The sequence below is a fragment of the Opisthorchis viverrini genome, assembly GCF_000715545.1.
Source record: "Opisthorchis viverrini unplaced genomic scaffold opera_v5_7, whole genome shotgun sequence".
NCBI lineage: Eukaryota > Metazoa > Platyhelminthes > Trematoda > Opisthorchiida > Opisthorchiidae > Opisthorchis > Opisthorchis viverrini.
In genome coordinates, this window is record NW_008751663.1 from 3,301,389 (window position 1) to 3,316,920 (window position 15,532).

A 15,532-nucleotide genomic window follows, 5' to 3' on the forward strand; every position below is an offset into this window, starting at 1 on the left:
GCTTGCAACCGCGTATTTTGAGCATCGTAGTATTTGTGCGGCTTGAGGTTACAGTTGCTTCACCGATTTGGTAATATGTCAGTGACCGTGTCGGTGAGCTCACTTCCAGGTATAGTTCATCTGTCAGTATCCTCATCGGAGACGGAAACATCATTGTTTACACTAATGTTTCGCTGCAGTATGGTCGCGGAGTCTGATCATATTTAGTGCCATAAAGTGAAAAAACAGGAGAATGGATTAGTTAAGGACATGATGCTAATCTGCCCAGAATATTCAGCTCGTGAAATGATCCTGAAAGGGAGGTCAGTCTTATTAGAATGAAGCTCTTGGTTCGGAGGGACGAATATTTTGTCACGTATGAGTACCGTGCACATGCGCCGTTGTATTAGGGAGGCTGTCACTACAGTTCGCTAAACAGTGAGAGTCGTGTACATTAGAGCTCTTAGGTTCTCAGTCGGAAGAAAGGGTTCATGCTAATGAGTTTGTAGATATGAGTGGTCATGACAACAACGGATTGGTTTGTTAGGTTGCTTGTGAATTATGAATTACTCTGCAATGTTTTTTATTTTTACACGTTTTCAAGCGTGTCTTTATGTAGTTTTATGTGTGACCGCTGTTACTAGCCCCTTGGCTTAGTGGTTGTGATAACTAGAGTTTTCAGGTACCGCGGTTCGAATCCGCCTTCTGCCTCGTGCTAGTTGCCGGATGATTGGCTGGAGTATGACATCTGGGTCTTTAACCCCAACTATCATGCCATGCTGATCTGGTTGGTGTGCGCAAAAGAGTTTGAACAAGTCCCCAGCTATTCCTTTCCACGTATGATGTAAGGTTGATGGTCTTTGGTGCTGCGACTGAAAGATGAAAGCGAAATGTCAACATCTCACTGCCCTTATCTCTTCCATACTTCATTGTTCATCTTGTTCAGGTGAAGCCACCCAAAACAGTGCATGCCTATGCTCGTCGGATGAAGTTTATTCTTGTACTGAGACGATCCGAATGCACCGCGGTGAACATTCTTCTTGCTCGTGTCTCTGCTCGTCCTGATCTTCAGCGGAAAGTGAGTCGTTTCGCTGCATCTACCTCAATGAACGTAGTTCAGTTCTCTTCAACGCCTGAGTTAATGTCATTTGTTTCATATCATTCAGTTACGCATGTTAGACTGATGACCCACGCGGTCTGTTTACACCAGCGACTTGCAGTGCATACCCGTGTCCGTTGTCAGCTGTGCCGAGATTTGTACCGCATTTTACGTTCTTGTTTCGTGTTATGCTCCCAGAGAGTGCAGGAAGAAGACTCGTTGCCTAAATGTTGCCTTGTCATGAGCCGGATGAGCTTGCGTGGAACAGCAAACAGATGAACTACTCAAGGTCCTGAGACGGAATGAACATGGCAAATTGATCCGCGTTTTACATTTACGTCTGTCTACTCAATGTGCTGATGTTAATACGGCAAACTAAACTAACCTCAACAATCTGTTCGCTTACGAACGAACAAACACTCCCTGCAGCCAGAAAAAAATACGGCGTCGGTTGCCTGTAACAAATTCCTTCAGTAATTTTTTGCTTGTTGGAAATGAGAAATACTTCATCGTGAAGTGTTGCGCAAACGTTTTTGTCCCATTGCATGTTCTCCATACCTTAGATCACCGTCTTGCGAACTCCAAGCATTTGGTTGAAATATTTGAAGCAGAATGGGAGAACGCGAGAACTGAATAAATATTTCATTTATCATGTCCCTCAACTGGTCATGTGGTCCGTTTTAGTCTCGCTCTAATTCCATCTTCAAACCGCACGTATATCCGGTTTCTTATTTCTGCAAGAAATAATATTAGGAAAGCTTCCTGGACTGCGCCTAATTGACGAGCCCCAAGACAAAGTGAAGCCGATCGTAGGCTGTCAGCCAGCTCATCAGCCCTTTGTTGTATTGTGGGTGGCCGTCTATTGGTTACGCCTGCACTGAGCCTGCCAGACTACGCGATAAGGAGAAAACAGAGAACTCGGGACACGGCTGTATTGTCAGAACAAAACATACAGCGCTTCTGCGGCCAAATATGGTCGTTCACTTGTTCGTTCTGTACAGCCAATGGCGGTGTTCCGGTCGTGAACACCTTGAGGCCCACTCCGCTGGTCATATGTTGCTAAGTCGTGTTTGGTGAGTTCCGCCAACGCACCTGCTTTCCGAACGTGTCGTACCGATGGTGACCTTGGGGATGCGTCACTCCCTGCACATGTACTTTTCCCATGTCTGGGCGCGTCCTAACACCCTACAAATTTTATTTTATGCCCAGGAGCATCCAGAGGTCGAATAAAAGTTGACACGTATTTAGCTTAACCTTTGTGATTTAAATATCTGAAACAGCTCATTCACAATGAATCTCTTTATATGGAAGTGAACGCTGATTAACTCAGTGTTCGTTAGAAGGTCGTGCGTCCCTGAAGTGTTTGCCCCGTTTAGCAACCACATAATACCTCTAAGTGAGTTGTCAACTATGAATATACTTTGTTGTAAGTTAACTTCTGATTTCTTTCCCATTCCAGTTTAATTATGGTCGAAACCGTTGGTATGCGCTGTGCAGAGATGCGCCTAATACGGCCGAGAAGGTATTCCATTCAGCCGTGGACTGCATTATATCCGAATTTGTACCTCGTCTAAATCAACTCCGACCAGAAGCTAAAATCACCCCCGCATCACCTTGTAAGTTTCATGCGGATCGCACACAGACTGCAAACACTTTACTTTGTATGTTCATAAGTAATTCAGATCGTATTCGCGAGCGCTGACTACAGATCTTCAGCTTCCAAGAACTGCATCCATATTTTTGTTAGACAACCTCATATTTCAGCCAAACGTTGCATCTATTGATATCGCACTAAGGGATTCGTGTCCTTCCGTCCAGTCGATCATTCACTCTGGTGCGAAATAGACACGCTCTAATTCGTGTTTATAGCATTTCTGCTTATTGGTAAATGTGAGATTTATGCTTGTTTTCCAAAATTTTATGATAAGGATGCTCACGACTCGCGTAGAATGACGTATAGTTCAGTCACGTAAGCCTCTAGCCTGCTCCACTCCCTCCAGCTTCACCATCTCATACGTGAGCTGCTTGAGGTTAGTGTGCCCGAACGTACATTATTTACAAAACCAGCTACTTCCTATTTGCCAGTAGGCATAAGGTCTGCAGAACATTTTCACAAATCCTTCCAGCTGCGTGACTTTTGCCGAGGCGTGATATGTAATTTATTTTTTGTTGTCCATTGAAAGACAGTAGGAGGCTGTTATAGACGAATGCATTGGCTTTATTCGTTTGGATCTCTCGTTGAAACGAGATTCGTATGCAAATGATGGCATTTAACTTACTTTCATTTGCTCCCCATTATTTTCCTGTTGGTTTAGCCACGGCAGACATCCCCGATGAGACGGCCTCGGAAAATGTCGAACTTCCACGAGACAACAAGCCACCTTTTGAGGCCGATTCTTCAGCTGCGTGCGATCACGAATATCGCATTTCTGGATCACGCTCTGAAGTCGAACAGAAGTACAGCTTGTTCAAGCTGAACAGTAAAACACAATCGCAGGGGCTAGCAGATGTTGGCAAGAACCGCGTTGCTGTGGTTGTCTACTCTTTGTACAACTACGCCATGGTGAGTGTTTTCAGATCTGCCATCCTGAGCCTTTCCGCAGCATTATTCCTTCCATACATCCCTACACATACCGCATCGCTCGCAACTATTACGCGAACAAACTGGCTAAGAACTTTGATTGTGTTAGTGGACTTGTATGCTGCAGCTGTGTTTTTGGTTAACAACCCATCGCTTTTCTCTGAAATCCATTCTGTTGTTTTGACAGCGCACAATTTTTGGAAATCTGTTATTTGCTCGTTCTTATCACTCCAAACACAGGACCGCAAATGAATAGATGTTCCGTAGTGAGCTGAACTGTGGAGTGTTGGAGTGTGTCAGAGGGTGGGCTAATGCAATTAGACTTCAGTTTTGTATAGAGACAAAAGATGAAAGGGTGAACGATTCGGTAGATAAGACGCTTATTATTCAGTTGATGAACAACAAGAAATCGAATGTGTGCAATCGCGAACGATGAAAGTGGATATGGCGTTTTCCGTTTTATGGGATGTTTGTTTATTCTACTTGATTTATCGTGAAACATATTTGCACCGATGTGAAAATTCCGGGGCACGGTGCGATGAGTTTCTACTGATCAAAGATGTCAGGGGTCGCATATAACGTGTGATGTCTGAGATGAATAGCGAGATATTTGATGAATATTGATTCTGGATCAGTTTGGGATGGAATTCAGCGGTCAATGGTGCGTGAGTTATCCTCTATGGCTAATTGAGTGTCACCATTGCTGACAACTTACCACTGGTTCGCTGAGTCCTCCTGTTAGGACAAGAAGCACTAACGTCGTCTGTGATACAGAGATTTTCCACCCATTTGCCGAATTCGAGACGCTTAGTTCTGTACTTTGGGCTATAACACTGCGAACAAGTTTCATTCAGACCCAGTACGGGGATTCATGCTCAGTCAGACACAAACCTTTGAAGCTACGAAACTCACTTTGCCCTCAGTCTCTAGTAATCTTCCGCCGGAAGTAATTTTTTCCTGATACTAAAAGCTCCAGATGTTGAGCCAGGTGGCCTTGTGGTTTCGGTTTTTTGTTGTCCACTTATAGGTGATTGCTTTCAATGTGACCTCGCTTAGACCTGTTTTCCACGCTATCCGATATCTTTGAGGTAAAGCACCCTTACACGGGATATTTTCACTAGCTATCCACGCCTCCTCCGTTCCCCACTGTCCTCACAGTCTTCATTCCGATTCATCCCGGATCCCACGCACCCATTCCGTTCATTCATATTCAGTCGTGTGCTCCATCAGTATCCACGCATTCAGCTTGGCCAGACTTTATCTTTGTTAATGGCCGGTAAACTTGCAACCGCGTCCAAGATGCCTACAGTGAGTTGTTTTCTGTTTTTTTCGACTGTAATTTACTGTCCGTACCCTTGTCATCACCGATTCGGGTGAAGCTGCCAGGTGAACTTGGTGGCGATCCTCAACGAATAATTTCACTCATTACTTTTGTTTTTTCCTCATCAGTTTCCTTTGAGGTTCACAATAATGCTGGCAGTCTGTGTCAAAGCCTGTTTCGACTACAATATGTGTCTTTTCCGTTTTCGACCGATCGATACGTGATGTGAACTACCTGAGTGAAGGATGAGTGGCGTCATAGCTTACCTAGTTACGAGTTAATAGCAGTGCTGATCAGGCACTCCTGTTGAACGGTTTCATCACGAACTGTCAGCACTGGGGCTCAACTCACTCCAGAGATCCTGTAACGTACTGTTGACTATTTCTACTAAGGCTGAAAGAGCTTCAAGGTGCTTTCTGGTATGGTGTGGCCTCGCTTAGAAGCCGAAATCGCGATACTGTCATCATTTCCGACCGCCGATCAAGTAGTTACTAGTGAAACTGTTCTGTACAGATAGGAGTTAGGACATTTTAGGTTGTCTTGTTACCAAAGGCGATAAATTTCATGAAGTGCACCTTCGAAACTTTGGCGCTGAATTAAAAGTTGCATGTCAGCATTGCGAAATCACTTCTTGCAAGAACATACCCCTTCCTTCCACTGGTTTAGCTTGTGTGCACATTTTTCTGAACCCGCGCCTTTCGTTGCTTGATCCGCGGGCGACCAACCAGCAATAGTTTTTTCAGTCAATAACTGTGCTTCTTAGCTACACTGCACAGGAGACTTTATTCTTATGGGTGACAGCTAATCCGTTGTCCCGAACTTTTTTTTGAATCGATTAACGAGTGTGGGCTTGGAGGATGTTTGATATGACCGACTTTAATTCTCTGCGTTCATTGGTATGCTTGACCGACAAGCGGCCGTAGCTTACACATTATTTACTCATTGAACAAGCGTTTTTGGGTTTTTGGAGTTATCTCGCTTAATTTATTTTTTTATCTTCTTCATCTTTCAGATTCAGAAAAACGAACGTATTCTCCACTCCAAACGGGTGAAACTGTCACAACGGTAATTTTCCATATGTTGGACTTATTCATATTCATTCAAATATGGTACAAATCTTACATTCAGTTTGCTATCATCGTACCGGGGAAAGGAAGAGGTTATTAGAATGCGCAACCAGTTTTTGCGGTTACAAGAGATCCGAAAGTCCTACGTGCATGACGACTGAGAAACTTGATTTTCGTAGACGTGTTTATTGTACGACCTTTCCTGAACATTGCTTGAATTTTAGACATCAACGAAGAAATATCCGAGGAGACCAATAATTTCCAATTCAACTGTCAGTTAACTGTAGGAGTGGTGTATCAAAACGCAAAGTACTGTTACTCACCGTCTTGATCAGTAGTACTGTACAATATGGTTAAAAAGTACGGGTATGCGGGCCTGCTGATATAAGGAAGTCAAGTTAATAAGGTATCCCTTTTCCCAAACAGTTGCAAATCTTCAGTGTCAGTACCTAGGTCCGGATACTATGCTATGAAATATAAGACGAATGAATTCGATACGCACATCATAGCCACCGTACCCGGCTGATGCCTGACAGAAAGGGAAATTCCCTACAGCATGAGGTATAATTAAACCTTTTCTTGTCAAAATCCGCAGTTACCGGTGGATGCGTTTCTTGTTGTGGTGAATGACTGTGTAACGGTACTGCATCGCCGAATCGGTGACTCGCTTCCCTGGATGTTCGACTGTGTCATTCTGCTCGCGAACCCAATCTCCATAAAATAATCGGATCTGTTCAATAATATTCTTGCAGGACCACTTCGACTGATCCCGTCGATATTTTTACCCAATTATTCAGGCTTCCCGTCTTCAGAAGCAGCCACAAACTATCTTGATCAGCTACTACCTGCTGTATACGAAACGTCATCGGTTCTAAATGCGTAGCTCACTATTTCCAGTACATTGTTACGTCTTTTCGGTGTATTCGCGTCACCTATGTTGCGCGTTGACGGGTGGACCATTAGTTGGAAACATCAGTTACCTCTTATGCAGTATATTCAGTAGACAGGCTTTTGGGCATCTCAGGAATGTGATACTACCATTCTACTCTACTAGTGTTTTTGTCGGGGCATAAACCCTCAGGGGTATAAAAGTTCCTACCGGACTGAGAAGCACAAAGCTAAGCATCAAGAGGAAGTTTTAGTGTCCACAATTTCGCAGGCGGCTGTACTCATCGAAACAGCATGAAATTTCTGCGGATCGAAGTCAAATGGTTTACACCTGGTCAACTACTAGCCGACCGTGGCTCAAAACGGTACACACTGCTGATGTTTTGGTATATTGATCCTGCCAAGAAATGAAGATCAATGAGTCTGGTAGTTATAGGATCAGGTTCGGACAACTCCAGTTGTCAAGACATTGAATCTGATCGAAGCAATTCCTCTTGGGTTAATGGCTTATCCAATCGTTTTGTGTTCACGCACTGCCATTCTACTGCGCAATAAGGGCGTCAGTTCAGTAGTTGACGTCATGTTGGCAACAGAATCGCCAACCACAGCGAACACTTTAGCTGTCAACTTGGGTGAGCATAAGTAGAAGCCCCTAGTCTAGAGAACATATTGTTATAATTGGAGATGAGCTGGTGATTTGAAGGCAAGTGAAGGAGATTTTTTAGCGAATCACGAATATTTATATATGTTTCTTGCAAACAATTGAAGCAAACGGATCAACTGATCTCAGCTGATTGGAAGTTGCCGAGAACTAAGCGTACGCTAGTTGCGGCAGAAGCCGTGTGGTTGTAGTTTTCTCACTGGGCGTTTGAATTTGTTGTTTGAGTTTGCTGCGCATGTTTCAGTTCTCATATTATCACGAATATCATTCTTTACCTTGATCCGAATCCGATCTTAGACGGTGTAGTTATCAGTTGAGTACTGGAGTCAATCGTTAGCTGAGGATAATCAGGACTACTGTGCGGTCAAGCATTTATAGATTAACAGGAGCGTGTGGCGGCCTGTCTCATTTGGGAGTTACTCAATCGATAGTTATCACTCTGTTATGTTGCTCGAGTGATCTAGCTTACCAGTTCTCTCGGCTTATGTGTTTAGCCATTGTACCAAACTCCCTTAATGTGATACTAATTACGCGATTTTTGCCTCTATTGCACCAGCTTCTTACAATGGGTTTGGTACGAACTAGTGGCCCAAACTAGGCAAGTCTGTCAGGCACGCTTGCTCTGGAAAGCGACTGACCCTCAACTTCTTGAACCCAAAACTGAATGCTCGTCCCAAGAGCCCCTGCTTGTTCACTCCTTCAAAGAACATACGAGTGGCGGCGAGGTCGCAGTATTTTTGGAACTCATGTTGCAAGATCAAGTGAGTACTGGATGGAAGTAGTGCCTTTTCAGTGCTGTGGTATATTCAATTTGGTAGGCGTAATTTATGATCGTGCTTCCTGTTTCTTTTGTAACTAAACCATTCTACGCTGTTGCCCATTTTCATCTGTGAACTGTCTTGTTTGTGCCTCTTGATTCACTACTGACTGGTCTCCCAACAGCACAATCTCAAGGTGTGTGAAAAATTTCGGCCTATTTTTTCGAAATCGACGGGTAATCCCTAACGTGTTTTGCTTGGTTGTTTAAGCGTAATACTCTGTCTCTGTCAACCCCAGTTCTTACAGTTCGACATGGACTTTCAAGCTGGCTCGATCACTTTCATCCGTGATGCCACAATTAATGAAGGTAAGTTAATTTATTCCCTTGAATTCTACTTTATTGCAACATCCTCTTATTTTTTTCCTTTGTCCCCCCGACTTCCTTTTGGGTTTCTACAATGATGTCATTTAACAACTAACTGTATATGAGTCGTTTCGCACATCGCTGGGCGGTGACGCTCGGGTTTTTTGCCCAGGCATGCTGATGGAAGTGATTAGCGAAAAACCAACCTTCGAATTCGCAACAAAATTACATAAATCAATCCCATAATGCCGCAGAATTCCTGATACCCTCTTTCGTGTTGGGGACCCTGAGACAAGCGTCAAGACAAACGTGACCCACTCTCGTAGCAGTTTGCTTTCCTATGTGGAAGTTGCCATCTTCAATATCCTACCTTATCAAACGCCATATTTGCAGTGATCTGACTGAACCATGGTGGCTAGTGTATGTCTGCTTCTTGGTTTTCTTTATTTTCCTATATTGTTTGTCTTCCCTCATTGATTAACCAAACTGGCGGAACTGGCCCCTTTGGCACCCGGAATAAAGCTGAATAACTGAATTGAACAGAACTTCACGCAACTTGTACCACTATAGTGCCGAGTAAGATTATACACAAAATAAAAGTTTTGAACGTTCCCCACTACTGATGAGCTGCAACTAATTTGCAACAAACATGGTCCTTCATCTTGGGAGGGATAACGGGCAAGAAGAAACAATCGAATCTGGTCATTGGAAGTTCACTGGCGATTGAAGCGGGGTTCCGCTAAATTGTGTGTAAGTCCAAGTTAATGGCACGGCCTAGCAGCCGCTCATGAAGTAACTGAAGCTCCGACTAATAATTGAAAATCCTTCAATGAAAATCTCATCATCAGAGCTGTATGAAGTGAGGGCTGCCAATCGCTTCGGAGCAGTATGATGCAGTTGTACACTCCTTTGTTTTTCCGGTATATCATACCGGAATATTGAGTGTTGTTCTGTGCAATTAGCCATAGATTCATTTACCGATATCACGTTTCCACTGTCAGTGTACGCGCTGATGAAACTCCACATTGCTAAATTGTGTGTAAGTCCAAATTAATGGCACGGCCCAGCAGCCGCTCATTAAGTAATTGAAGCTCCGACTAATAATTGAAAATCCTTCAATGAAAATCTCATCATCAGAGCTGTATGAAGTGAGGGCTGCCAATCGCTTCGGAGCAGTATGATGCAGTTGTACACTCCTTTGTTTTTCCGGTATATCATACCGGAATATTGAGTGTTGTTCTGTGCAATTAGCCATAGATTCATTTACCGATATCACGTTTCCACTGTCAGTGTACGCGCTGATGAAACTCCACATTTGTAATTTCCTCGTGACACGTGATCAAAAACATGAATTTTTAACGTTCGAAAAGAGATACCACCATTGACTCGTGCTTACGACGTCGGCCGACTTTCAGTGTTTGATAGTTGTCCTTTGCCTATTGTCATCCTTGTCTGGTTGCATCATTGCATCAGCAACGAAAGTGTTGGTCATCCGTCACGTGATTAGCGGGCGAGTACAACGTGGTCAATTAGGGAAAGTAAAATCATCCGTAGACGTAATACGCTGCCCATAGGGTTGCTGAAAAGCATTCGACAGTCCACGACCGATTTTGCTCTTCTTGGGGCTCATCAGGTAGGCGCAGTCCCCAAGTTTCCGTCTACCTCATATTTTACGTAAACACAAATCATCCAGGCTTCCTGATTGACACTCCCAATACCCCGAAGCCATGGGGTTACAGGTCAGCGATCTGATATTTTACTAGGACTATTTCGACTTCACATTCTTTTCTTTGAAAACGAGTAATCCCATTTCTCCGTCCTGCTGAAAATATCCCTAGTTTGGAAGACACTAACCTTCATGCCTCTTGTGTTCATGCTCCTATCGTGTATACAATCGTGGTATATTGACCGTTTACACGAAACAGTTGAAATCGCCGTCAAGCAGAGGATGGACCTGATATGCACGGAAATCCAGACCACCCTCAGGCCGGGCAAAAATAGCTTCGCTGGCGGATGAACTATCCCTTTGGAGGCCCAGGCGTTAACTTCTATAAGCGCAGCGGTCGTCCAGGTAGTCATTGTAGACGCTGCAATACAACTGGAAATCAGTGAATAGACTTTATTACTACTGTTAATATTGTTATTATTATCAGTGGTACAAGTGCAGAATCACTGCAGTTAATATCTGGAAAAACCAACGCACCAATGTTTCTTGCTACACATAGCGGTGCACCACCGTCCTTATCCACAACTGAACCTCCAATCGGCAGATGCCGATGTTTGTGCAATTTCACGTTTGTTCCCTGCTTTCCAAATCAGGAAGGCTTTTCTCGAGACAGTCAGGATCTCACTTGACTTTTCGAACAGGAGTTCGGTTGTAGATCGACTTTGTGCCGAAATGTTGAATAACATTCTCCCCATACTTCACGCAGCAATCTACGAACTATCTCGAAAGAACAGATTTCTTCTTGCGCGAAATGAAAGATTTTCTTTTGGCCGATTGGTATGCTTGGATCTATGTTGTTGTCCGGTAATTCTTGTTCCTCTTCCTTTTGATGAGGAGGCACCACTCGGCATATCTTGACCACATGCTTTAATAAAACGAGTTGTGGTTTTGTTAATCTAGAGTGTCATTGTTGAAGCACATGCTGGCTATTGCCAATGTGGCTCGGTGCCCTCGAAATCGCTGGTCAAGTGATATGATCTTTATCTCCCGTTTCTCGGACGATTAGCGTTGAACTCTCACCATAGGTAAAAGAAGCTTTGTCTGTCAGAGAAGTCACTCGGTCGGAATAGGAACTGAATGAGAATGCACTTGGATGCTGTCTGTGCAGATCACTAATTCTTGTTTATGCCTTTGAACCTCGTCGGCTTGTTCATTGTATAACGACCACTGATGATATTCCCAGTGCTCTAAGTTGCAGTCGACCGATTTTGCTCTTATCTTCAATGTCCTATAGACGATGCCGCAGTGTAGGACCACGTAAGCCGTATTAACGTACACACATGATTGAGCCTATTCAGCAGATCTCTTAGGGATATCAGACCAGTCAATGTATTGGGATCTATCACAGGAGCTCCACCTTGTATTTGTTCCTGCACTGACTTGCGGTTCCGATATAAGATACCTACAAAGTTGATCACGATAACCCTCTCTGCCATAATGACTTATTTATCAACATGCGACGCCTTTCCTCGGAGGAAATGCCTTTGACAGCCCAAAGAATTTCTCCAACAGAATACCCCAACTCAACTGAATTTCCAAAATCGCAACATGCATGATACCTGCCAACATGAAATACTTTTTGGTCATTATTCCGGTGAGCTACACCGCAGATAGTTGGGAGAGTATCACGTTTTGTTTACAACTGTCCGAGCGAACAGCAGAGCTGGGAACGTGCCGCTCGCGAGACACATTAGATTGACCCATGTATGTTGTCGCGAACAGAGGATGCAGTTATGCAAGCCAACTACGGCTATTCCGCTGTCCACCAGAGATTCAGTCGTCATCAACAACACTTATCTGAGCAAGGTTAACAGTCAGTGGTCGTTTTTCTTTTGGAGAATATTGAGCTGTTTGACACTGTCCCCTTATTTAGGGGAGGATGAACAGTAATTCCATCGCCTAGCTCCTAGTTAAGGTTTTTCACCCACAGTAAGACACCGCACGTTAAGGTGTAAAGATTTCTGCCTCAGTGCTGCTTCGGTAGGTGGGATAGGATGTCTCGAGTTGGACACGTTCATGCCACGAAACCCACACAGTTTTTCATGTTACTGACTATCTGGATATTCAGAGTTTCGCAATATACCATATGCTTCTCTAGGCATATGTCGTCCAACCAGCGGTTATTTCTTGTGAGCTTAAGTAATGCATGAAGGTTCCAACTGGTCTCAAGCTCCTATCTCTTCACTTGTTAGCAGTTGACATTATTGCTCGTGAGTGTTGTGCATCTGTTTACTGTGTAACCTTCCGTGTGTTTATCAACCCCTAGCCGTGCGTTGTTTTGAAAACCGCTATGCAGACAACGATATATCGTCCGATGTGACACCTTCCAAAAGTGGCGACACCTCAGGCCATAGGAAGTCGTCTAGTGTGATCAGACGGGAACTTTTACCACAATTGCAAGAAATCCCTGAATGTTTCCACGATCGCCAGTTTTGGTTAAACGCTGCATACAGTAACCGCTTTCGATGGTTCGAGAATCGCTTGTCATTCTGTCAAAGTCAGCTAATTCTACGTAGTCGACCGTGCACGGAAGACACAGGGCGTATGCAGTATCTTGGCTTCAAGAAACAACGTCAGGCCTCACACGAAGTTATACAGTCCATTGTGTACAGAATGAATGATAGAATAATGTCCTCTTTGGAGCTGAAGAAAAATGGAACCAAAACCCTAATGGTGGTTCCTGATAGTTCTTCTCTACAGTGCGATTTGGAGAAATTCATCAGTGAAGGGCGATTCACTGGACGCACAACTGAAGAGGTTAAGGTAAGCTTCACATTCTCACTGTCTAGCTTCTCGAGGCTAGTTGACTTTTGGTCAGCGTTTCTCTACCTGTAAAGTGGTTTAGTATGCTCGAATTCCGTTTCGTTTTGATTTCCTGGGATTACACGTGGTAGTCATTTCGTGATTAAATCACGTCTTACTTCCACATTTTGTCGCTCAGTGTATTTGGTGACTGGCTTCTACTGCGCTGTGTTTGTACGTGAAAAGCCCCGAGTGTTGATGATTTGGCGTTTGGGTTTGGCAAACTCCGTTTCCACATTTAGGTTACTTAAAAGGAAAGTCGAACGAAAATGAGGATAGTCATGCTATCCTAATGGCTCAAGGGGTGAAATGGTTCAGTAGTTGAAGCGCGAATTTACTGACTGTGGTTCGAACCCGACCTGTGCCTCTCGACTTCCCCTGTCTAGGCCTGGACAGCCTGGCAGTATCCCCTCCCCGGTGCTTCCTTAGGATGGTATGGCAGCTAGGTATGTTTTGTGTATGTGATGGACTGTCCTAAGGCCAGTGATTAGACCAGCACCCATAAGATTTTCTCAGTTATCATGCTGCCGACCCTCCGAATCATCGGTCGAATAAGGTTATGCATTTGAATGTAACCAGTCGAACCACATCTAATGGCCCATACTCACCGATTTTCCCGTTTTCGATGAACAATGCCATAACGGCATGGTTGTTAGCTGACAAACTGAAATTAACAGATATCTGCTGAAGTGACTATAATGGATACTAGTGGTGATGATAATCAAACGTCGAAAGTTACCCGGAGGAGTTTTCTCCAATAATGTGGCAAAACAGATGCGAATATTAGCTGAGAATGACTAGTATGTAGAATGTTCCTAGCCTTTGGAGACTGGTTTCCCACTCACGTCACAAGTTAAGATATGTCTTCATCGTTTCGGGTACATGTATATTAACCTGAGGGCTTGCCATTTCGATTAGTTCAACGGACACTTTTGTATGAAAGGAAAAATACCGCTCTATCGAAGTTGAATTGTACAGCCGATTTGGGGTGTGATACGTAGACGTCTAAAAGTTCACCACTAATTGTAGAGTTTATGTCGCTTTACTCATAATCATATCGAATTTCATTCGACATTATCTTCCCTCGGTCACCATAATTAAAACAATGGAACGAAATGGGAACTACATGGACGCGGGTAGAACCCGTGCTGAAATGGTAGCCTCTTTGAAAAGGCTGGTTTTCATTTAAGGAGAGAATACCAATAATTCGTAACTCTTTCTAGGATCACCACATAGATGCAACTCGTTACACCATGTGATCATTATGTCACCTCACTTTGTTATTTCTTTGTTCTCACTTCATATCTTTTTAGGGGATGTTTGGTGATTCCCGTGAAGTATCTGATTCAATGGAACATTTACTAAATACCAAGAGGGTATGTTTTTTATTCACGGACCTTATTGTTCTGAAAGTTCACCCTATATTGTTTCTGGGTCCGGTACCGTTCCGTTCGCAAAACATTTCGCTGTCGAGTACTGCGAAGGGAAATACTCCTGGTTTCAGGATTCTTTCCCCTGGGGACTTTGTTAATGGGTATTCGAGGTTTTCGTCCCACATCTACTTCATTCAGCGATAAATCAGGGTGTTAAACATTCTTCTATGTATGAAGTTACACCCTGAAAGATAAGTTTCCAAGGGGCGGGGTTCAGTCGTTCTTAGGTCGACAATCGTTTGTACTGAGTCTGTTTGTCAGTGTGCGATACATGTGAACACATGGCATTCGCAAACTCGCTTATCGCAAGTATTGTTGGTTGGGTTGTCGCAGATGGGTGCTAGCGTCGCCAGCAATACCATCAGGTGTCGCCACCAGTCGGGGCTCTCGTTTGCGAGTATTCAAGTTTTATGGGTACATGGAGTCTTAGTGATTCTGTCCTATTTCCTGGGTCCTGATCATCATGCGTTTGATGTGTTTCCACTTAAGTAAAGTGCACGTTTTCAACCTCTGATGTGCTGTGGTTTAGCCAGCTGTGTCTCAGAATGACTGTATCAACGAAGGTAACATGCACTTAAAACGTTTGGCGCAATATTCTGAGTTGAAGAACTTGCGGCTGATCAACAGCGTAATTGTTTCGGACTTAAGCAGCATTTGGCGCTGCTCATTCATCACTCATCATGTGGCACATAGAGGTACATCCTCTCAAATGTGGGGTTGACGTTTCTTGAGTAACTATTCTTGTGAGCTACCCACAATTTTTCGGTTGTCTGGGAAGAATTGGGACATCCACCTGAAACAACTCCAGCTTCTGTCCAAAAACCCGAGTGAAGCCAAAACTCATTGAAAAAG

At 43.9% G+C, this 15,532-nt stretch overlaps 1 protein-coding gene across 1 annotated transcript in view; it reads left to right on the forward strand.

The window, feature by feature from the left end:
- Positions 1 to 15,532, forward strand: part of T265_00740 (hypothetical protein) — a gene marked incomplete at both ends in the record, with an annotated part of 46,108 nt that overhangs the window by 21,439 nt on the left and 9,137 nt on the right. The window contains 9 exons of the mRNA XM_009164589.1: positions 926 to 1,057; positions 2,538 to 2,694; positions 3,394 to 3,641; positions 4,818 to 4,967; positions 5,993 to 6,045; positions 8,153 to 8,357; positions 8,653 to 8,722; positions 12,712 to 13,208; positions 14,561 to 14,623. Coding sequence (XP_009162853.1) covers positions 926 to 1,057; positions 2,538 to 2,694; positions 3,394 to 3,641; positions 4,818 to 4,967; positions 5,993 to 6,045; positions 8,153 to 8,357; positions 8,653 to 8,722; positions 12,712 to 13,208; positions 14,561 to 14,623 — 1,575 coding nt within the window. The remainder of the gene's footprint in view (positions 1 to 925; positions 1,058 to 2,537; positions 2,695 to 3,393; positions 3,642 to 4,817; positions 4,968 to 5,992; positions 6,046 to 8,152; positions 8,358 to 8,652; positions 8,723 to 12,711; positions 13,209 to 14,560; positions 14,624 to 15,532) is intronic.